General features: G+C 40.2%; 1 protein-coding gene across 5 annotated transcripts in view; it reads left to right on the forward strand.

Annotated features, from left to right (window-relative positions):
- Positions 1-23,923, forward strand: part of Jarid2 (jumonji and AT-rich interaction domain containing 2) — a 177,599-nt gene that overhangs the window by 96,729 nt on the left and 56,947 nt on the right. For 4 of the 5 annotated variants that reach the window (XM_031359578.1, XM_031359579.1, XM_031359577.1 and 1 more), the window contains one exon: positions 16,659-16,800. In XM_031359578.1, the coding sequence (XP_031215438.1) occupies positions 16,659-16,800 (142 nt within the window). Of the gene's footprint in view, positions 1-9,824; positions 10,506-16,658; positions 16,801-23,923 lie in introns of those variants that run through there. The other variant, XM_031359580.1, reaches the window with a different exon arrangement.

Raw genomic sequence — 23,923 nt, forward strand, 5'->3', positions numbered from 1 at the left:
CCCCCCATCCCAAGTTGAAAATACCTTCTTATTTCTTAAGGTACATTAAATGTAGAAGTCTATATTAAATGATGTGTCTTTAAAGCTAACATAATGATTACTAGATACATGTATCTATAAAACCCCTTAACTTACAATTCTTAATCTCTTCTGCTGCTAAATCTCACCTATCCTCTTGGCATACGTTTAGTTCATGTGTACACACACACACACACATACATATCTGCCTCATCTGAGGAAGCTGGGCGGATGGTAGGAACATGAGCAGTTTAATAGTTTACCACTTCTGTTTAATAGAATGCTCATCTGTGTCCGATCAGCCCTGAGGATAAATCTGCAGAGTGGGCCCTGTATGGTCTCCTCTTTCCTTCCCCTACATGTCCCCCATTTGTAGGAGTGTATCACGCTTTGTGTCTCACTACTGATTTGGCTCTTCAGGGAGATCTGAAATTCTGTCCTTAAATAAAACCCATTCATTTATTATTTCTTTTGTTTCATCTGTGACTTGAGAAGACTTTCAAAAGGACTCATACTTGGTGAAAAGCTGTTTTATTTTGTCATCGGGAAACATGCCTATATTATAATCACAGATACGTGGCAGGCTCAAGCAGTAGAGTTTGCCAACCTGGGGGACTGGAAGGGATATGGACTGCATGTCTAATAGATGGAAGAACATGATTCAGTTTTTAGTACTGTGCCACCACTGTTCCCAAAGACTCCCTCCCATGAGATTGCATCTTGCTACCTTCTGTAATACTGCACAAGTCTTTGGATCTAGCTTTACTAGAAGATATTCTGATGTGCTACACTAATGGGCATGATCTCATTGTGTTCTACCTATGAGGGGGATTTATCCATTCTGCACGTGACTTTGACTTGTACACAGTGGGCATACTTTGTACTCATGGTCTGTATATACCTTTGTGCCCAGTGTTACTTGATAAGGGCTGTCCTGGTTTGCTCTTGAAAAGTGTTCTACAGTTGTAAAGGGTAAGCTAGAATCTCCTTCTCTGGAAAATATTGTCAAATGCTTAATTATGTTCTCAAATCCTCCTTATAAATTAGATATGAAGAGCAAGGAAGCTCTCATTGAGTCCTGTGGGGAGAGGATATGCCATTATCTAATCAAGAGGGGCTTTGTCATTTGATAGCATCTCCTCTTAGTGTTTCTGAGGGCTCTTTGTCTCATACTTTGGCCATTATATTCCTTTTCTTAGAAATTTTATGCATTTTATTTTATTTAGTGTGTATTTGAGTGGGATGAGGAGTTGCATGCTGTGGTGAATATGTGTAAGTCAGAAGACAGTTTGTGGGGAGTTGGGTCCATTGGGTTAAAGAGGTCATTGGGTATGGTGGCAGGCATCCTTAGTCATAGGGATATCTTTTCACTCTTGTAGTTCCTTTACAAAGCAAGCACACTAGATAGAGAGCCTTGTCTCAAAGTGCACATAGGTTTTCATTTTTCTAAAGTCTTAATTTTAACAGGTACCTTTATCTTTTGATTCCTGGAAGTAGAAGTGTGCTATCAGTTTATTGTTGCTTGTTACCGTCTGCGACTTGATCCTTAGGTTGTTCTGAAAGTTTCACTGTTTACAGTGAAAGCACTGTGATGCCTTAGGTTTCTATTTTCCTGAACTGTTTGAGGGACTTCCACCAGTCCCTGCAGAGGTTGGATTCTAGGGGGAGGCAACCATCACCTGTTTGTCTGCTTCCTCTCGTTACTGCATTCTTCACTTCTAGATTAAAGCGGAGATAGACTTTCCAGTCCCTTCTACACTGTGTACCCCACCAATGTTCTGCTAGCCTTCCCAGGCTCTCCTTGTGTGGAAGTCTTCAAAGGGAATAGGTTAAGATTGCCATCAAGTGGTTACTCTTGGTAGTGGATGATAGAACGTGCATAATTGTAGTTTCTTAGCCTCTTGTGCAAAACAGTGAAGTTTAGGAATATAGTTTGAGGAATGGTCTGCTCTTATTTATTTGAACTCATGTATGTTAAAGAAGACATCTGTTTAATCCCAAACTGTTCCTTGTATCAAAGGCAGGCACAGCTAGCTGAATCTGGCTGAGTTCAGTCTGGGTACTGGAATACAGACCATTTAGAAATAGTGCACCTACTGTCAGCCTAGGTCAGGAGGCCAGAATCAAGACACATAAGAAGTTAGGCCTCACTAGGCTGTGGTGGTGCATGCCTTTAATCCCAGCCCTTGGGAGGCAGAGGTAGGTGGATTTCTGAGTTCGAGGCCAGCCTGGTCTACAGAGTGAGTTCCAGGACAGCCAGTCTTGAAAAACCACCACCACCACCACCACCACCACCAACAAAGAAGTTATGTTTCAAGATCTGGCTTAAAAGCACAGCACATGTCATCCCTCTCAAGATTCTGATCAAAAGTGTGTGTCATCTTACCTCATGATCTGGATCAAAACCCTGTATGTATCTAGATATGGACCATAGGTGTGACCTCCGTTTCTGTTTGGATTGTAGTTCATTCCAGATAGAGTCAAATGACAACCTATTCAACCCTTGTTATTATTCACCTGTTGACATATAGTTATATCTTCTTATATCATAGTTTATTTTCAACAAATTCAACTCCCAAACAATTCCCAGGTCATAATAACACCTCACACAGCATTCCTTGTAAAACCACAGGTACTTATTTTAATTAAATTCACAATAGGTGGCATTGGTCCTTGGGGAGCAGCATCCTTTTAGTAACTTAAACTTAACCATTGATTTTTGATTGTTAAAGAAATTGAAAGAAAACACAAATATTTGTACAAATGTATTCTTAGCGAAATACAATGGGAGCACTTTAGTTATAATCTTCATTTCTGCAACTGGTCATGAGGTTTATAGATGGTATTTATAACTACCTTCCTCTTCTACTCATTCTGCATTATCTCTCTTCTCTGCAAGCACCTCAGCCTGTCTTGGTTCTTTCTCCTTACCTTCATTCCTCATGAGTGCCCTTTGTCATTCTGCCTGGACAGGCAGTTGTAGTTTCCCCTTAACTTTAATCACAGGGCGTGGTAGCACCAAGTGATGCCCTAAAGGATCTCCTTCACTCCAGACATAATCTTTCTGTGGCAGAAAGCCCTATATGTTTGTCTCTTGTTGTTTTTTTATTTATAAAAGTGAGGAAGTAATTTTTCTCTCAGGAGTGATAGTCTCAGAATTGGTGAGGATTCATTTGAAGTCTTTAGTACCTAGTAGAAAGTAAACACTGGACAGAGGTGTTGGGGTTGAGATCACTTCGAAGAATTTTAGACTAGGTGTGCAACATTCCAAGCTCTAGATGTCTGATACCTTGAAACCAGGATCCATTCTAATACCAAGAGCTATAGCTTTGCCCCAGCTACCTTCACTTTTCCCCTTCTGGGGTATCCTAAACAGCATGGGTAAGGAAGGGCTGTCCCATGGGAGGAGAAGGTGGTGTGAATTAGCAGGTGCTCCCACACTATACATAACAGCTTGCCCTTGAGATTGTGAGCTACTGGGGTATAGTTCTTTACTGTAGACTGCTTTTGATCTGCGTGAGAAAAAGGTGTCTGCTTGCTCATTTGGGAGGGGAAACCTTCTTTGGTGGGACAAAGAAAACAATGGAAAATATCCAAATGGTGTAAGTGTGAAACAGTGAAAGAGAAAAACCTTTGGACCTATTTTTGAACAGTTATTTCGAACTGAAAGAGGGTATACTTTATAGTCATTCACATTACAATCTGTCAAGTCATACTAAGCCAGAATTCCTGGATTCTAGCCATCTCAAACAATATTGAACACATCAAAAATTTGAATGTGTTGGAAAGAACATTGACATTGGATCTTAATTTTCATTCTATTAATAGCAGAAATAATCAGATTACCAGAAATAGGGTAATCAGTAGGAGTACATTTATGGATATTTTTGGAGACTTTGATGGCTAAACATAATTAGGAAATCTGAAATCCAAAGTACCTCAAAAGCTAAGTTTTTTGAGGACCATAAGGGCTTTGGATTTTGTGGGCCTAGAGACATTGTTCTATGATTTAGAACACTTGTGATTTTTCTTGGGTGGGTTTGACTGTCCTGAATCCAGCAATGAAGACCAGACTGAAGACTAGATTGGCCTTGAACTTATTACTCTCTGCTTACAGAGAAGAGCACTTTTTCATGTAGATAACAGGTTCCCGGTTTGGTTCCTAACAACCATCTACAGGACAGGTCAAGTGCCTGCAGTTGCACTTACATGGGTTCTGATGATTTTTTTTCTGATCTCCAAGAGCACTAAGCACACATGGTACACATACATGCAGAGAAAACACGCGCGCGCGCACGCACGCACACACACACACACACACACACACACACGCACGCACGCGCGCGCGCGCGCGCACACACACACACACACACACACACACACACACACACACACACGTCCTGTTCATTAGGTTTAGCAGAGAATGACTTTCAGGTATTTATATGGGATATTGTAAATCTGTTCTCCATGTGTACCTTGTATTTTTGGACCAGGAGATGTTTGTTTCTTTGGATGAATTCATGTGAGGTCATCATGAATCCTCTGTCACACAACCAAGGCTGTATCGTGTGTTCTTCTCCCTAGACCTGTGTGCTCCAGAAAACAAAATGTGAGTGGTGATCTGTACCAACTCGGGTGGCACTTGGTCCAGGAGTTGTTGGAGACAACAACTGTTAGCAAGTCAATAACCTTTTGTTATGATGTGATTTTCATTATGAGTGGGTTTAGAAGCCATCTTGATGTGGCCTGGGAGCAAAGGAAGCTCTCAGAGGAAGTTCCAATGGGGACCTAAAGAGGGGATAATAGGCAGTGTGCAATAAACACCAGAAATAGTTATAAACTGTGTTGAAACTCTTGCAAGTAAACTGTTGCTTTCTGATTTAACTTTTAATCATAATATTACTGAACTCTGTCACTGGTTGTTGGCATCGATTTATACATTATTCATGTTAGTCTTGCATTACAGGCACTCTTGAGTTGTCTTGCCAGCTGGTTTTCTATACAATGTCTTACTAGTTTAGAATGGTACTAGTTGTGTATGAGAGGATCAAGTTAAAAGGACTAGATGATGCTCTTTTCTTAAACTATTTCATTGTAAATTTCCTATGTTCAAAGTTCATGCATTTCTTCTTTTTTATTCTCGACAGCAGTGCTCCAAATATATTTCTGAGTGAATTTGCTTGTGTTGTATAAGGACATACTTTCAAAAGATTGACCATTACCATCTTTAACTTTCTTTAACTTTGTATGTTTTTCAAGACAGGGTTTCTCTGTATAGCTCTGGCTGTCCTGGAACTCACTCTGTAGACCAGGCTGGCCTCGAACTCAGAAATCCACCTGCCGCTGCCTCCCAAGTGCTGGGATTAAAGGCTTGCGCCACCACCGCCCAGTGCTTTTCAGATATTTTTAATAGAGTAATTTAAAATCAATCTCCCACCCATACCCTTCCTCAATCAAAATGTATTCCTTGGGATGCTTCCCTGCTGAATCTTGCTCAGGATACTCACGGTGCTGCTTTTTCTTGAAGGAACAGTTTTCTGGCTATGGGCTGTGAGTGGAGCAGCCAATATAAAGGCTACTGTGTGTGCATGGCTTAACTTAAGACTGTGGTGGTTTTATAGTATCCTTGGCATTTCATATCCATGAAGTACTAATTGGGGCTCTAGTATTCCCTGTCCTATTCTGGAGAAGGATGAAGATCATCCTTTGGGATGGTCATGTTCTCTATAGGGAGGCTGTCGCCACAGAAAAAGGCTTTCCTCTAATGTGCATACCTGGTGGCTCCTGTACCCTGCATGACTATATAGCTTTAGTTTTCTTGGAAACTCAGCTGTGTAGGCTTTGCTCTAACTCCTAACATGTATTTGCCTGCCTCTGCCTCCAGCGTGCTGGGACCAACATTGTATCACAATCAACCACCTGTTTTGTTGTTTCAGTTACAATTAGGATCTCCCTTTTCCATGTAGTCTAGAGCTGGTAATGGTTAAAAAGCTTTGGGTCACTTGATTATTTGAAGCTAATTAGCAAAACAAGATCATAGACCCCTTTTCTATTTTGTTCTGCCTAGTAGGCGGTGTTCCTGTGACTTGCTCTAAGACTACTCAGCCAGCAAGGACAGAAGGACCCAAACATGCCATCTTGTTCTGCTTGTGCTGTCCTTAGAGAATACCTCTGCAGACTAAATCATCTTTTTACTATGCTACAGCTGCCTAGAGGTATCTTTAATTCTCAAATTATCCCATTTTTGCCAAGAGCCCTGGCAATGTTTGAATCTGGCCCATATGTTCTGTACCAGACCACATTGTTGTGATGCCTGCTCTAGTGTACTTCTTCTTTTATGACCACCATTTAAGGTTTAAGATCATAAACTGAGTATTAATGTCTTCTAACTTTTCCCCCACCCCTGCTATGAATGCTTTAGTTTAGTTGGTTATAGTGGTATTTTATTAGCATGAACAACCAACTGAGGTGTATGAAATTTGTCACACAACATGGATCACTTCTGAGTTACTACAATTATTGGTATTATGTAATTGCATGGGATGACCCTGATGCCACATTGGTTATCAGTATTACTGCATGTATGTATAACTGCATGTATTGGTTGTCAGTATAACTCCCAGTATGTGGAGTTATTTACATCACTAACAGAGTAGACACTGTGGAAGTAGCTGTTTCACTTTGTTGTTCAGTACAGCTGTAGCTTGTTTTAAGATTTATTATTTATTTAGTTTGTGTATGATTTGTCTATATGCACGTCTGTGTACCAAGCATATGTAGGAGCCCGAGGAGGCCAGAAGAAGAAGATGGGTCCCAATTGTGAGTTGACATTTGGGTACCAGCAATTGATTCTGGATACTTTGAAAGAGCTGAACAATTTCTTTAGCTGAGGTGCAAATTTTTGTCCTCATTTATTTTATTTCATTTTTTAAAGGTGTAGAATCTGTGGTGAGTTGGCTGTTTCTATAGTTATATACAGTCTGGTGATTAGTCATTAAAATCCTACATTTCTTTTTTGAGACTTTTAGGCTCCACAGCCTCATGATATGTTGGTTAACTCACAGGGCAGCCAATATCATCATATGCATTTTGTATGGGTGTTTTGGGTTGTGGGGATTAATTTTATAGAACTCTAATGTTAGCATGCTATGGTTTCTGTAGAAATAGACAGGGTATCACTGTTAGAAGCTGGTTTGTGAAAGACTCTTCCCCAGGGCTTGCCTCTTTTCTCTCTATGAGCTAGATTGTTTTTATTATTGTTGTTGTTGTTGTTTTATTTAGTTTTTGTTTTCTTTTGTTTGTTTTTTGTTTTTTGCTCGTTTTTGTTTTGCGTCTGTTTTAGACCAATTTTTTTAAATTATGTGGTCCAAGGTAGCCCAGAACTTGTCTTGAACTTGTGATGAACCTGTGAACTTCTGTTTCAGTCTTCCCTATTGCTAGTATAACAATTATAAGCCACAGTATCTAGCTTAGCTACTTCTCAGGCTGGTTATTTTAGTTAAATAAGGTCTTAGTATTCTGCAGCAACAGGTTTGTTAATGTAGTTTTACCTGTCCAAAGCTGAATAAGACACACAGTGTTCTTCCTCTCATTATATAAGTTGGAATGTGCTCTGGGGGGTGGTATTATTATTATTATTGTTATTATTATTATTATTATTATTATTATTATTATTATTATTATTATTATTATTATTATTATCTTCAGAAGCTAAATGCATGTAGAGAGTTGGGAGTTTGCCCAATTTGGTAATAATGGTGGAAGTTGATTATGCAAGAGGCAAAATATATCCTCAAGTATCCTGAGGTTTAGGTGATTATCAGGCAGAAGAAAGCATGTTACCTGGTTGACTGCATAGAAACCCTTTGCTGTGAGATCCTCTCTGCCACCCCAGCCTCTTCCTTCCTAAGGAGTGTGTGTGAATGCAGCTCCCTTTCCCCCAGTGTCTTGAGTAACAGAATGTCTTCTTCTACACATTCGACTTGTAAATTGTTGCATTTTTAATCCTGAGGATCTCTACTAAATCTGTTCCTAGATATGCATCAAGGAAATAAAAAACCTATTGCTTGCTTCTTTCTTGGAGAGCCACGCAGTAGTTGGAGCACGTGTATTGAACACACTGGAAATTATTTTCAGTGACTCTGAACGAAGATAACCAGAGGGATAACTGAAATTTACCTACTGTTGAGTATCAGAATTCATTTTTTAAAAGGTAGAGGAAGCAAGCTGGTTATACTTGGTTTAACTTCTAACAATAGAATATCAAAATCAAGGCAGTGGTGACATGACATTATGAAATAGGAATAGAAAAAGCTTTCCGAGTTTTTCTATCTTATCTTCTTTATAAATTTGGGAAGGCTATATTTCAGTTCTTCAGTTGACCCCCCTCCAAGAAAAAAGAAAGAAACAAAAAACAAAAAAAGAATATGGCTGCTGTTTGTCTCATCTCCTCCTTACAGTGAGCCTCTTCTAGGGTACAGGGCCAGCTTACCCAAACAGCAGCAAACCTCGTGGTGTTATAAATAAATGGTTACCAGCTTCCTTGTGCCACATAGCCACATAGAGCCTTGAGTAGAAGTGCGATGAACTTGCACCAGAAGACAAACGTAAACACCTGCTTTACTTTTCTTTCTGTCCCCAGGTTACCAGCAGCAGATGACTGGAGAGTCATTTGAGGAGTCTTGGGGAGTGCTAAGGGAAACTAGATTCTCAAACTTCATTTCTCTCCAACTATATATGTGACAGCTTCCCTCTTTCTCATTTTCCCCAGAATTGGCCATCACCAAAGTATCTTGCCTTTCTTCTTTCCAGTTTCCCCACTGTGGGTGCTTTTCAGTATTGAAGAACTTAGAGGAATCCTGCAAAAAAGCAAAGTTGAGGGATGGGGAGATTCTTGATTGGCCTCCTGTCTAAGGAGACATGGTGCCTTGGAGTGTGGTTGAAAACCAGACTACCCTAAGCCACAGCTTTATCATTTATACAGTAGAGTTGCACCTTCCCATATGTGGGTATTGCAGGCTTCAGAGAAGATTGTCACTTCTCTCTTCAGAAGATGCTGAAATGCAGGAAATTTCTTAGGTGACCTAAGAGATGGCCCTGGTAGCTGTCAGGCATTACATCCCTTTACCATTTGCAATTAAATTATGACTGTATTTTAAGAGCCCAGAAATGTAAAAAAAAAAAAAAAAAACTTCTTAGGCTTGGGGGGGGGGGCAGTCCTTTAGTGTGAACTTTCTTTAAATGCTCCACTCATGCTTTTAGCCACCATCTTTACCTTTCTTAGAAGGACATAAAGAGAAACATGTGGGGTAGTGAAAAGCATGTGTTTTGCACATCATCTTTGTCAGATGAACTTCAAAAGCTTCAAAGAAAATAAATGACTTTGAAAATCAAAAAAACCAGACAGACAGACAGACACCCCCACCCCCACCCCTATACACCCCTCCCTCCCTCCCTCCCCTGCTGGAGGCCAGTTGGATGCCTGCCTTTTTCACCCCTCTCAGCAGCTGCCAGGCTACAGAGCCTGTTTTGTGAAAGATCCTCAAGAAACAATGAGGGAAAACAGCTTCAGCTTGATTAGATTAGATCAATTTATGTGCGGTGGGGAGGGGCCTAGGCAGGGCTGGGGGAGGGGTGTCCGGTGCTGGCAGTGGCCCATGCCTGCCCATTCGGTCACTTCATAAGTAATGAAGCTCCCGTGGTGGCTGGAATTGCAGGAAGGGGGAGGGAGGAAGTGGAGGAGGAGCATGTGAAGAGAGATTTCTGCAGTCTGTCTGGAGAGCTGCCCAGGTTTCCCAGCCAAAAAAACAAATAAAAATAAATAAAAGCCAAGTGCTGAATGACACAGATTATGATATTAAAAAGGGATACCATTGAAACATTGCCCTGTTTCCTGTTGGAGATGGGAGTGTGCAGAAGTGAGGGGGTGGTTAGTGCACTGTTCTGCAGGCCATTCCTTGGACACAAAAGTCTGTACAATTAAATTGTGAGTGTCCCTTGCCAACATGTCCCCTCCCCCCTCGTGCCAGAAATTCTGTAATTTTGATTTGTCTGCATTGCAGATCGTGGAAATGCAATGCAGGATGGAAAGCTAGTTTCTTTTGCCTTTTCTCATTTTAATTCATCAAAATGGTAAAAAATGGGCAGGGGGGAAAGTCAGCCAGATGCCCCCTCCTTTTCAGTGTTCATTTCTCTTCCAGGCACATAAATAATCTTCTCTCCCGACTGTCTCCCCTCCCCCTTGGCCCCCACTGGTGTTCGGCTGTCCTATTGCCGGGCGGAATCTGCACTGCCGCTTGCTTATTACGTACAGGGGAGGATTGTTGACAAGTGCTCGGGAGCTTGCTTCACTGCGCTCTCCCTTCCTCCCTCCCTTCCTCTGTCCTTCTTCCTCTGTCTCTGCAATGATCCGGCTCTGAGGATGGCTGCTCCACGGGTCTGTCAGGTGCAGTTTTTGGTGGCTTATCTTGAGGAACCTGGGATAGAAGGTCTGTTCCTATAAATAAAAGAAAAAACAAATAGCTTGTGATTCATTTCAGTCTGATTTGGCTTTTGTTGGAGAAATAGGCCTTTGTGGGTTTTCCTGCTTAGGGGTCCCGATTATATATCCATTATGGATGGGAAGGGGCACACACCACAGCACACCACACACACACACACACACACACACACACACACACACACACACACACAGTATTTAAAGTGTTTTGATTTAACATTATTTTAGATTTTCTATCTTCCCTAAATGTAATGGTGGCTCCTAAGATAGCATGGAAATTTACAAGAGAGAATTAATGTCGTTCTTAGCACATTAAGCTCTGTTGACCATTTTGACCAAATCAGGCTTGTATGAATTGAATGTTTCTATGGGGATTGACCAGCCATTCAGCAATAGCTGACTTCTGTATTAATATTAATTTGCCAATGTATTTATTTATTTGCCATTGTTTAAAAATAGATGCTTCATGAAAGTTAAGTCACTTCATTCTTACCCTACATCTAGTTGCTTTTATAAATAGAATGTTTGGTTTCATTTCCCTCATTTCATTCTTTTCATGTTATTCTTCGCTTAAAAGATGGAGGAAACTGAGGCATCTGAGTAGAAGCCACATCCTCCCGTGGTTCTGATTATGTCAGAATGCTTTAAACTCAGTGTTGCACTATTTTTATTTTTGGTACATCCATATTCTCATTAGTGTGTATGAACTCAGGTGCACCACTAGTCCAGTTGTGGGACAGATTATGGCCACATTCCTATAGTCTTGTCTTAATACAGCTTTTCATTGTATTTCAGTGTTGGAGAGACTTCATCTGGGAACTAGTAGGCCTTGATAACTTGTTTGCTATTAGTGGATATGCTTCTATTTGGACTCTCAATATTGTCATTTGATAAGTGGCTAGGCAGTTGATTTGTTTATATACAATTGAGATAATTAGGTGCTTGGAGGAAATTCACAACCCCGCCAACAAAACAAAAGAAAACATAACTTGGAACCTTTATGTGTTTATTGTAACCATGAGCTTTTGTTAAAGGTACAGCTGATAAACACATCCAGTGTGGGTCATATGTGACTTTGGTAATTATAAGCAAAGATTACTACACAAACTGGAGTTTATGGAGTTCAGTGAAGGCCTGTAAGCCAGATATTTGAGAACTGGTTTCATTTTGGTATGTACAGTTGAGTAAATTCACTGAAATGAAGCCTTGAACATCTAAACAGCTGCACACATTTCAATTTCTTGTAGAAATTTTATGTAGCACCAAGTTTTGCCTTATCTGCTGTTTCAGTATAAGTCTTGTAAACACTATTCTCACTGATGTATCTGTTTTTAAAGCTTGCCTGTCTTCATAGCTCTCAGTTCCATTGTTCTGCAGCTCATTTTCCACAGTAGCCTAATAATCCCAGTAGTGTCTGTCATGTGCTTTTTCCTTAATATAGACTGTAGCTTTTGATATGAGATGGTCAGTACTGGGCCTTAAATCCTGGGAAACCATTTTCAGTAGGTGGGGATCCAAGCTGTTGTTAGCTTGTAAGTAGGTTGCATGGTAGGTATGCTTAAGCTGTTTGTCATTGTGAAATGTAAATAGATATTGGGATGGTAGATGGGTCTAGAAGTTAGAGCCTGAGATAATGGACTCAATTCCATATATAGGTAGAGCTTGACATTGTAGTGCACTGAAGGTGTTTGAGGGCAGTCTTGAACCCTACTTAATCTAATTGCTGTGAAAGTGTGAATGAGTGAAAGGGAGAATTAATTAATATAGTGTGGGGTTAATTAATATAATCTGTGGTTGATCTTTGATCCAAAGAAAGGAATGAGTTTTTTGTTGTTGTTGTTGTTTATGAAGACCCAAGATTTAAAAGAAAATGTATATATATGAAGTTCATTTATGAGATTTGTTTTGCTTGGTATTTGTTATTGGAGCCTTCTTTCTCCTTGGGATTGTGGGTTAAGATGCTTGAAGAGGAGTATCCTTTGTCTTTGGGTTCTCTTTCGTCCAGGGCTCAAGTCATACAGACTGGAACCCATTTTGTAAAGCTGCTACCCTATATTGAGATGGCCACAGGGCTTTTTGGTGAGGAATATGGTTCAAGGTGAGGAAATGTTTTATTTGCTCTGGGGCACATGGTACCTTGCTTGCATAGAAATAGTTTTTCCAGTAGCCCAAATTTTTCCTGTCACCATGTTGGGCTATTGCTTCTTTTATCAGAATGTTTGCTTTGGAAAAGAGATTTTAAATTTCTGAAGAATAATGTCTGTGGGTACTGAGATGCTTTACCAGGTGGGTAAAGGTCTCATGTAGACTTTTGGTATATAAATCAGTATTATATCTATATTTTTGAGATGTGAGAGAAATGAGCAGAACTCAGTCTTCCCGTTCCATAGTTTGATCTTTATTGAGGTTCCATAGAGGCTGGGGTTTTGATTATATTTTCTTGACTAAAATAGGAAATCTCTTATGCTGATTTGAGGGGAACAAAGGGAAGTCTCAGTTGGCTGAGGGGTTGCTCTCATGAGGGAGAAGGATAATTATTTTCTGTAATCCGGGGTAGGAAGCCATTTTCATTTGCGCCTCGTTGACCACAAGTGTCACTTACATCTTGCCTTATGACTATCATTTATTCTCAGCCACATCAGAGTGGATCTAGTATGGGCTTCCCAGGCCATGTCCTGCTCACCCCTGTCCTCCTTGTTGTGTTGGATGTTCAATGTTGACCTGCGTGTGTACAGTTGAGGGTTAATATCCACATTCATGTGTGAAGCTGGTTCAGCATCAGAATGTCTGTTCTGTTTGTAAAGCAGACAACTCAATGTTTCTTTCTAAGTATGAGGGAACCAAGACAGTTTTTTTTTTTTTAACTTGTAATAGCAGCAAACCAAGCATTCTGATTACCTAAGAGAGGTTCCTAGCATTAGCCAAGAAGGCTGCTATTATAATATTCCTCCCAACTAAACATGAACACATATGTGCAGGCACATACAGAATGATAAATTGCTATTGAAAGCGAAAGCTCTTTGGGTGTTTGACTGTTTAATATGTAATGTGATACCTTGTGTCATAGTGACAGGGTGGCAGACGGCATTGGCTCTGTAACAGAGAATCATCACCTTTTGTGCCTTTCTCCTACAGCAAAGCTAAAAACATTGACTCTCCCTAATATGCTAATAAGTTTTGTGTGCTCCAGATGTTTGAGAAACACTGGAACAGCTTCAAAGCCCTCCTTGTTTTCCTTTCTTTTTAACCCTTCTTTTGGCATTGTCTTTGTAGAATAGAGTTTTCCTCTGGTTTTGTATTCTGCCATGTCTTCTTTTGTCTAAAACATAAAATCATAAGTGCTCTGTATTTTTTAAATGTAATGTTAGAAAATAATTATTTTGTGTTTATACACTTGTGTTGTGTAATCTAGATTTATTATTTATTGCTTAAAGATTCTTTAGTTGAAGGAGACATTGCATAAACTGTTTCAGTTTTCCTACACTTTCATCTAAGGGCAACAGGGACCATGTACACAGCATTTCCAACATGCATTTATTTAGTCATTTATTCTCTCTGCTACTGTGGTGCTTGAAGGTTTTTGAGTTGTTGCTAATTTAGGAGATGAGATGAAAAACCCCTGAGCTTGCAGAGACCCTGGTAGCAGCAAGTTGCTGTATTTAATAATGTTTTGGGTTTTCTGGGTAATATGGTGGTGGCCTAGTAGTGCCAGGCTGAATCCTGTTGTTGGTGGTGGCAGGTCCAGTTTCTGACCTGTTTCTATGCCAGTAATTCTGACTTTTTGACTTAGCTCATATTTCTTGCTTTTGGGAGACTGGTTTAATTTAAGTTTAACCTACTGAATATTAATGGAGGAGAACAAATGTATAGAGGCTGGATCTTTGGGCCATTCAGTTTCTGTTAACCTCTGGTCTCCAACAAACATTTGTGTTAGCATGAGTGGAGGTGGGGAATGAGGGTAGGGTTGGTAAGGGGGCTGGAAAATGTAAAATGTGGGGTCTGTGTATGGGAAGGGAATGCTGTTACATTATGTCTCCTCAACTAAAAGTAATTTACAATATTGACAGCGGGGCTGTGTTAAGCAGGAGAAAGAAAAGGCACAGAACACAAATTAGCCCCTCTCATATTGTGATGACAGCTATTCTGCCCCATGGCATCATATTCCATTCTGCCAATGTAGGTCTCTAGGCAGGCTCTATTTAGACTAAACCATCAGAAAATAAATTAGATAGTTCGAGAAGTAAAAAAGAATACGGAAATAAATTGGGAACAGATGCTTTATTTGAGCATATTGATGAGGAAACTAAAAATAAGTGTAATTTTCTGAATAATTTTTATACAGAATGGAAGTATTGAAATTGAAAATATTGATCATGTACAGAATAAAATCAGCTCTGCTCTCTCATTAAGGGTCTGATTCAAACACTAGCTCTGTGTTGCTCTCTCTAGTTCTGGTTCCCCTCATTGTGTGAGTTGGAAAGTGAAAAGCTGGGAGTGCCCTGAAGGTACTAGTTTGATGAGGCCAGTGGATAGTGGAACCCCCATTTCTATTCCATTAATTTCTCTGGCTTCCCTCAGGATAAGAATAGCTTTAGTCCTCCTTCCTTCACACCAAGTGCTTAATTTCTGCTAAAATTCTAAGATTGCTTACATATCCTCACCTAGTTGTATCCCGTTGTTCCTTAGTTTTCCATTATCCTATTAGAGTTTCATAGTAGTTTCCTACTAGATATTTATTTATGTGTTGGTGATTTTATTCTTTGTTTCTAGTTACACTGATTTCCATTCACTAGCTTTTTCCTATCACTTGATGTGTAAAGTCTTTATTTACTTGAGTAGTGCTAAATAATATGACCATATATGTGTTGTGTTCTTTGCTTGCATATCCTAAGTACCATGTCAATGCAGTAATTTGCAGTAACTTTTTACCTTTTTTTCTGTACATGTACTATTTAATCATAATAAAAAATACAGTTAGGTATTCTACAATTGGAGGGGGAAGTATCATAAATTTTATTTCAGAGTCATAACCCTCTCGCTAAGAAATTGAATCAGACTTTACTGCTGAACTATATACTATGGTCCCCAGTCACATTTCTTCTCCTTCCCCCCTCCCCTCCTCTTCTTTTTTTTTTCTCTCTTTTAAGACAGGGTTTCTCTGTGTAGCCCTGGCTTTTCTGGAACTCACTCTGTAGACCAGGCTGGCCTTGAACTGAGAAATCCACCTGTCTCTGCTCCCCAAGTGCTGGGATTAAAGGCTTGCGCCACCGCTGCCCAGCCCCAGTCACATTTCTAATGACTTTGGAAAACATTTGTATAATTCCAGTATTGGTGTGCCCATGTGCTGGTAATAAAAGGATATTATTTTGTCTATATATACAATTAATTGTTTTAGATTTGCAGTCAAAGAACATTGAAATAAATAGGTGAAATTAGGAAACATCATTTAACTAAAAACCATTTAATCCTTTCTGCTGTTACATTTAGTGATTACTGCTTCTAGCGTCCTTGGTGGACCTTTCCATATTTAGGTCTGCAGGAATGCATCCATGGTACTGTGTATGGATCAGTCCTTCAGATGTAGGGAGCAGTTGTTCTTTGCCTAGGTCTGAGACCAGACTGGGCACAAGCTAAAACTAGTGGCTCTATCTGGGTTTCCAGTTTGCCTCTAAGATGTGTTTATGATGTTTCTGGGGGTAGCTATTATTGGTTGATTTTTGTTTTATATATAGTAAATATTTACCAGTTAGTAGCGGTTTAAAAACAACTGGTTGGATTTTATGACTATTGTCATATCTTTCATATTTTCTAGCTTTGAGGCACAAGAGATGTTTAAAATAAAATTTTAGATGCTGAAGTAGGAGGATCACTCATTAAGGCCAGACTGGGCTGCACATTGAGATCCTGTCTCAGTACCAACACCCCAATCCATCTTCACTCTGTGGTCTTCATCCCCCACTATATATATAAAATTACATCTTGAAATTCCTTAATTGTTCTTTTGGTTATCTTAATTTTTCTTTAATTCTTTTCAGGGTTGTATGTGCTTGTAAGTTTTCTGTCCTTGCCAGCTGGTGCCCAGGGTTGAGAAAATGCTGCTCTGATGCGATGTACTTAAGTGTTTGTCCTTTTCCACCTGTAGGGCTCCTTGGTAATGACCAGTCTAAGACATTAGGACCAGCCTCAGAGCACTCAGAGAATGAGAAGGATGATGCCTCCCAAGTGTCCTCTACTAGCAACGATGTTAGTTCTTCAGATTTTGAAGAAGGGCCGTCGAGGAAAAGGTTAGTACCCAAGTATTAGTGAATAAATCATGAAGATGGGACTATAAATTCAGTAGCTAATGTTTGCCACATGGGAACAAGAGTGAATCTACCAGAGTCTCCTGGCTTCCACAGGAGTCAGAACTAAGGCTTTTTAAGCATTTCCCAGTAATAATTCCCCCAAACAAAGATAAAAGTCATTAATGGTCTGAGTGAAATTTCCATCCATCCATCCATCAAGTATGTTCACCATGTGTGCCAAAAGAAGGCATCAGATCTTATTATAGATGGTTGTGAGCCAGCCACTATGTGGTACTTGAACTCAGGACCCTTAAAGGGCAGCCAATCCTCTTAACAGCTGTATTACCTCACCATCTCATCAAATTTATTCTTAGTCTGCAGAAGTTCTGAAATATATATAAAATGAATTTTTGTCATATCTGAAGAGATTTTTTTCCCCCCAAATTGATAGAGCTTTCCTGTGGTATTAGAAAATAATTTTTCTTGTCATGAAACTAGGAATTTACTGTCTATAACCTTAATATGTCTGATTTTAACCAAACTGTAGAATCTGTTGAATATAACACTTATTTTTTATATTATTTTTCTACATAATTTTAGATAGTTCAGTAGGGTGGTTGGCTATTGCTGTTTTAAGATTTGTGGCAGTGACATTATATAACAGTTCTAACTGGGTCTTTAAAAATCCATTTGCCAGTATCCACCCCTTTTAACATTTGCTTTTCAATTTGCATTTGATACTATATTATTATGTGTATGAGTAATTTTGCTGTGCGGGTGCTCAGAATTGAACTCGGGACCTTTGGAAGAACAGTCAGCTCCTTCAACTGCTGAGCCATTTCTCTAGCCTCTGTGTCTATATTTTAAAAGGAAAAGTTCCCTTGGTTTAAGCTTCTTGGTTGATTCATTTTGATTATAATGACCCTTTGGAAACAATGTAGATATCAGAGGGAGGAAGTTAGCCAATAGTTCCTGAGTCTGTGTAATAATTCCTGAGCCTGCAAGTTGAGATGCATAGCTCAAACTCTTGGTTTGCCCTCCTCTCCTTGGTGTCTAATAGCATAAGGTCTATGTTGGGTCTATTTAAATAACTTCTGTAGTCATTGTCTCAACCTCAATAGCATATCATTGACATTGATTGCTACTTGGTATGTTAGCAGAATTAAGTACACATATGAGGCATCTGTCAGTGTACTAACTAGGCTTGTACTTTTCTGTGATGAACCTTTACTGTATTCCATAAGGAGCTGCTTTCCCCATTTCTAAACGGATCACTAGAAGTGAAGGCTCGAAGACATCTCTTCAGTAGATACATTGGAATGTGTGGTAGTGGCGTCCATGCCCCGACATCAGCTTTCAACCACCATTTGGAGAGTGCATTTTTTGCATCTATGGTTATATAAGCCAACATTCACTATTGTGTGACTGACCATCCACCCCTCCCCAGTGTCTAATTCTCTTGGATGACAGTGATGGTGGCCTTTTCTTTTTAGACATTATGTTGCTGGTGCAGTTGAGTGCAAAGTAGTTATTTAATTAGGCTGGCCTTGAACTCAGAAATCTGCCTGCCTCTGCCTCCCAAGCGCTGGGATTAAAGGCGAGCGCCGCCGCCACCACCACCTGGCTAGTCTTAATTTTTCGAGAGAAGTTGTCTGTATATTCATTCTCCAGACTAGGATCCCATTGTTTATACAACTAATGATTCTTAGCAGCTAGTGTTGGTTCAAGCTTTGAGATTTCATTTGCATTATCTTTTGTTTCTTGCCCTTGATATTTGCTGATTGTATTATTATGTTGTTAATATTTAGTCTTAAGATTTTTACTGCTTCTAGAACAATTTATGTAACTGATTGATTGAATGATTAGTTGGTTGATTGATTGGATCCCTCTCTCCCCCTTCGATGGGGATGGGGCATACAAGAGTCTTTGTGTTTCTGGCTGGCACAGACCTCAGATTCATTCTCAACTTGGAGCTTTTTCTAGGTCCTGAATTTGTACTCTCATGTTGACACCTGAAAAAGCTCTTACTGGATAGATAGCTCAGTAGATAAACCACCTGAGGACCTTTGCTCAAATCCTTAGGATACATACAATAAAGCCGAGTGTGTTCGCAAGCATTCTATTGGTGGTATGGAGGCAGAGACATTTTGAAACACCTGAAGCTTGGGTACAAGTTAGCTTGGCATGTCCTCTGACCCACACGTTTGCATGCACTACCACCAAGCTGGGTGAATTGTGGGCTTTTATTTGTTACTTGGGGGCAGAAGGTAAATCCTGTCTCTATATTCTCATAGCTAAAAACATGCATTCTTTTTCCGTGTGAGAATCAACCAGAAGGGGATAAAAAAAAGTTCAGGTATCAGTATCTTCAACCATCAGCTTTTCATGTACTTTAATGAAAAATTATATTTCAAGATTATTGTGTTTGACTTGTAAGTATTGAATCTCACCCCACAGTAAAGGAAATGAGTATTAGAAATGCTTATATATTTGAAGTTCTAAAACCTGTCTCTGAATGGGGGCTTTACATTGATAAGATGATATGGTACTAATTACTAAAGCCACCTTAATTCTGTGGAAGTATCTCTTAAGATTTTTATTACTCATTCTTTACAGCTTCATTAACTAAGTGCCAACAGAATATCCAAACTATATTGTGTCACTTTTCCAAATCATGTGTTAAATATAGGCTTTATTCTTGAAGATTCTTCCTTTGCCCAAAAGTTGCTAACAGGGACTCCTTTGAGATAGCTATTGTCTTGTGAACCGAGCCGTGGGCACACCGGTGCTCACTGACTGACTTGGTTGCTTCTGCCTATCCACGGACCCCACAAGTCATGTACACCTGTGTATAACTTCCTCTCTGTCAATTGTATTCCTTATTTTATGCAATGAATGATATTTTTATTCCTCATAAACTAACAATATATAGAAAGTGCAAACTTTCAGCTTACTTCATGCAAAATGCACACTTCTGATGGCCCGTTGGGATCCTCTGCTCTTGGCTTTTTATTTTCATGTACTCCCCCGAGGCGAGAGAACCAAGAGAATGGTTCTTCCCACTGTTCTTGGTTGGTCTTGAGTTATTGAAGTGATTCTGTTTTTCTCCCTTTCTGTCTTATATGTTTAACTGCCCGCTGGATGATTTCTTATAGTTTTGTTGTGGTGTTTGTTTGTTTGTTTGTTTTGTGTTTAAGGGGTTGGGTTGTGGGCATCTTTATCATTGTGCCTACCTATTGAAGCAGATGTGTCAGGACTACTTTGTTCTGTATAGGCAGATTTCATCAAGTCTTAAGGTGCAGTGCAGCTTAGCCTTCAGTGGAGGGAAGGATATGGAGATAAAAATGTGATCATTGGCAAGATGGTGGTGGTATTTATTGGGAACTAAGTTCACTGCCGTAGAAGGAAGAGTTTGGAATTGTAGTGCCACCTCTGCATAGGATCATTTTGTTGAATGCCTAGTCACCAAAGAGTGAAACTCTTGATAGGATTAGAAGGATTAGGAGGTGTGGCCATATTGGAACTATGTGACTTAGGTTGTGCTTTGAGATTTAAGAGTATATGTCCAGTTTGAGCTCTTGCTTATGCGTTCTCCTGCTCCCCACCCCCACTTTCCCCCCTTCCTTCCTTCCTCCCTCCCTCTCCCTGCACCCCTCTCCTCCTGTGAATCTGGATTCAGTTCTCAAGGGCTTCTACAGTAGTCTGTCTGTTTTGCTCGCTACCATGATAATGGGCTAAGATGTTGAAACTGTATTTTGTAAGAATTACCCTGGTCATAGAGTCTCTTGACAGCAAGTAGAACAGTGATTAAAATGTGTGGTGAATGCAGTCTTTTGGTGAAGTACTATGGAATTAGTGCCTGAGTGACTGACCAAAGGCAGCCAGGGATTTGGAGTTTAACTTAAATACTGTAAGGCTCTTGGAATGTTCTTCCTCCGTTATACCCTATGCTTCTATCAAAGTAAACTGCTATCACCCAGATAAAGGTGATAGTAGTGGGAGCTATCTCTGTGTTGGCTTTGGCTGAATGCCTGCATTTTTTTCCTGGATGTAGAATCTGAAATGTGGGACTTGTGGGCCGTAGCCTTTGATGTCCTTAGCCTCACTCCTTTCTTTTCCTTGGAGCCACTGTTGGGAACTGATGGGATGGCTGCTGTCTCATTGCAGGTTCTCTGGTCTTGGTCGAGTTTTAGTTGTTCTCTCAGGGTTCTCTTTGTTTGGGAGGATTTCTTATACTACACCCTTCTGCTATAGGTATAATTTCCCCATAGTTGGCTTATGTGTGTAATTGAAAATACTATACAGAACTATCATTGCTATGTATGTTCATGGCCCCAACCCCTTGGATCTTTATTATTTACAGAACCTATTTTATATGCAAGAAACGAGAAGCATGAACTAAGGGGCCTGTCTACTCCTCTGTATGACTCTAGTATGTCAGATAAACCCACGTTTTGGCTTCCTACCTTGAATAGGTCAGTAAAGAGGGAGACCTATTTAAAGACACAATGTTTTGTAGTTTGTGAGTGGCCTGACGACTATGAGTGTGACTTTCAAGGCAGTGAGGCTGCTGCCACGTGTGGAAGTAGGTTTATGTCCTGTGATGGAAAGGTCATTTGGATCCTGCTCTACACTCTTGTTAACAGCAGTGAAGCCAAGACATTCCGGTTTATGCATGGAGTGTCGAAGTCTTTAGTGTGGATGCTTTAGTGTTTAGTTTTAAGAGCAGGGATATGGTACTTTTGAGCACACGTAGGTCATGAGGGCTCAAACCCTTGGTGTATTAAATTAATCTCGATTATTGTTGTGGTAGTGGTTCTTTTGTTTAACTTTCAAAGTAGCTAGTGTGCTCTTGCCTTACTATGATTAGTCAGAGTGCCATCACCTCATGAGTGTTGTCTATTTATTAGACTGGCATTAGGTATTATTAGTGGGAAGTCTATCCTATGAAGAATAATTTGATAGAAATCAAGAAATTTGGGGCCCGTCTCTCCCTTTAGGGAGGGTTTGTAAGAATGAAAAACCAGTTTCATTCTTGCCAGTTTTTCCTCTGCTAGCCATTTTTTTGTTGTTCCAGTGTAAGAATGAAACCAGTTTCATTCTTGCCAGTCTCTCCTCTCCTAGCCATTTTTTTGTTGTTCCAATGTGTTTTGTTTTTGTTTTTGTTTTTGCTACCCCTCTCCCATCCCCCGCCTGCATAACTACCAATAAGACCCAGTTGCTGTTTCAGGAACAAAACAGTGCTAGTAATAGCAGGAGCTTCTGTGTGCTGGGCTTTGCTTGTAGGGCTAGAAGTTTGGAGCAGAGTGACTCTTGTAATCCTTGGGCAGGCTTAGGCTGATAGCCACAGTCTGTTTCTTTGTGCTTCTCTGACGGCTTGGTTTGTAGGCATCCTTTTGTTACCAGATGTGGGGTCACAACCTGTTCTTCAAGCAGGTCCTGCTATCCTGAATAAGCCAAATAAAAGAGCTAAATTAATACTGGAAAGTAGAAAAAGATTCATTCAATGTGACAGCCCTGGGAAGAAGGACAAAGAGATCCTGGTCTGGTGGTGTTCTCCTCCCCCCACTTCCCCAATCTCCGATACAGTTCCTCTACTCAAATGATTTTGTTGCTACTCAATAACTAATTTTGTGGGTGTTCTGAATTATAATGCAAACATCTGATACACAACCCCCAAATAGGCTGGGAAGTTCTGATCTGAGGGGATCAGTTAAGCAGTCCTGGTCAGGGTATGATCCTACCCACCAGTCACCCATCATTGACTGGGCCTTAGGCTCATCATATTAAGACGGTCTGAGATTTAAAATTCTGTCACTGTCTTCCACTGGGGGATTGGAAAGGCTCAAGGCTACTGTCCTTACTTCAGCCACCTGCCAAGCTCTTGAGGCAGAGGTATTTGTGGGAGATGAAATCAAGTGGTAGTACAGTATTATTCTCTCTTGGGAGCCTCAGTTTAGACAATACACTGCTTAGAACATTAACAAGGTGCTCTTCCTATTCCTGCTTTCCTTTGTAGGAAACATAGAAGGACAAGTTAGGGGGCTGCTACAAACTGGACAGGACAGTCTCAAACCTCAGAAGCCTAGGTAGCTTTTCGTAATAAAATAACTAGTTTCTATATGGAACTAACCCAGGTTGTTAATTAGGCTTCTGGAACAAGTGCTTTACCCGATACCTCTTTCTGGCTCCACATTTAAAAAACATTTGTGTATTTGTGTATGTATGTGCATGTGTAAGTAAGCAACAGAGTGTGTGGGTAGTGGATCAGAGGACAGTTTTCTTCTACCAGAGATTGGACTCAGGGCATTGGGCTTGCTGGATAAGTGCCTTCTCCTCCTTCTTCACCCCCCCCCCCCCCAACCATGTTGTAGGTCCAGAGATTTAATTTTGAAGTAAAATTTCTCCTACCAAATTAACTGGGATAACACGTGCACGGTCATGCCCAGCTATAATTTTCCATTTGTAAGCATGGATATGTGTGGTCATATGGTAGTATGAGTGTATTTCCAGCACTCAAGAGCCTAAGTAAGGGAGGAGGATCTACAATTTGAGGTTACCCTGGAACTAGGGAGCAGCTTTCTAGATTATTTTGTGATTTGAAACTGGGGTCTTTATGTTAGAATTTTTTTTCTGATAAATTTAAGGTTTTTTTTTGTCTGCAGATGCCTCCATAAATTATCAGAACCTTCTTGTTTATGATATGAGCAGGATAGTTGATCATGCTGTGAACCCTGAGATTGGTTTATTGTGTGTAAGGGGAGTGTTTTCTAGCTGTGGTGTGAATCAGCCCTTGGCACATACCTTTAATCCAAAATAGTGACGGTAATGACAGTTTGTACAAGGAAGCAGCCATGTTGAAAGTGGTGTGTATTTTGAGTGGCAGACAAAGTGAGGAATCAGAGAAAGATTTGACAGAGTAGGATGCAAAAAGGGAGAGAGAAAGGCAGAGAAGGCAGTTGTTTCTGGGACAGTGGTACAGACAGGGTGCAGAGAGATAAGCTAAACTTAGATGACGACAGAAGGAGCCAGAAGATTAGAACATGCTGCCAAGTTAGTTTGAGGCCTAGCAGAGCAAATGCCAGTCAGAAGGCTTGGAGAGAAGTCAGATTGAAGCAGTTGG

Source organism: Mastomys coucha, unplaced genomic scaffold (assembly GCF_008632895.1).
Source record: "Mastomys coucha isolate ucsf_1 unplaced genomic scaffold, UCSF_Mcou_1 pScaffold7, whole genome shotgun sequence".
Classification (NCBI taxonomy): Eukaryota; Metazoa; Chordata; class Mammalia; order Rodentia; family Muridae; genus Mastomys; species Mastomys coucha.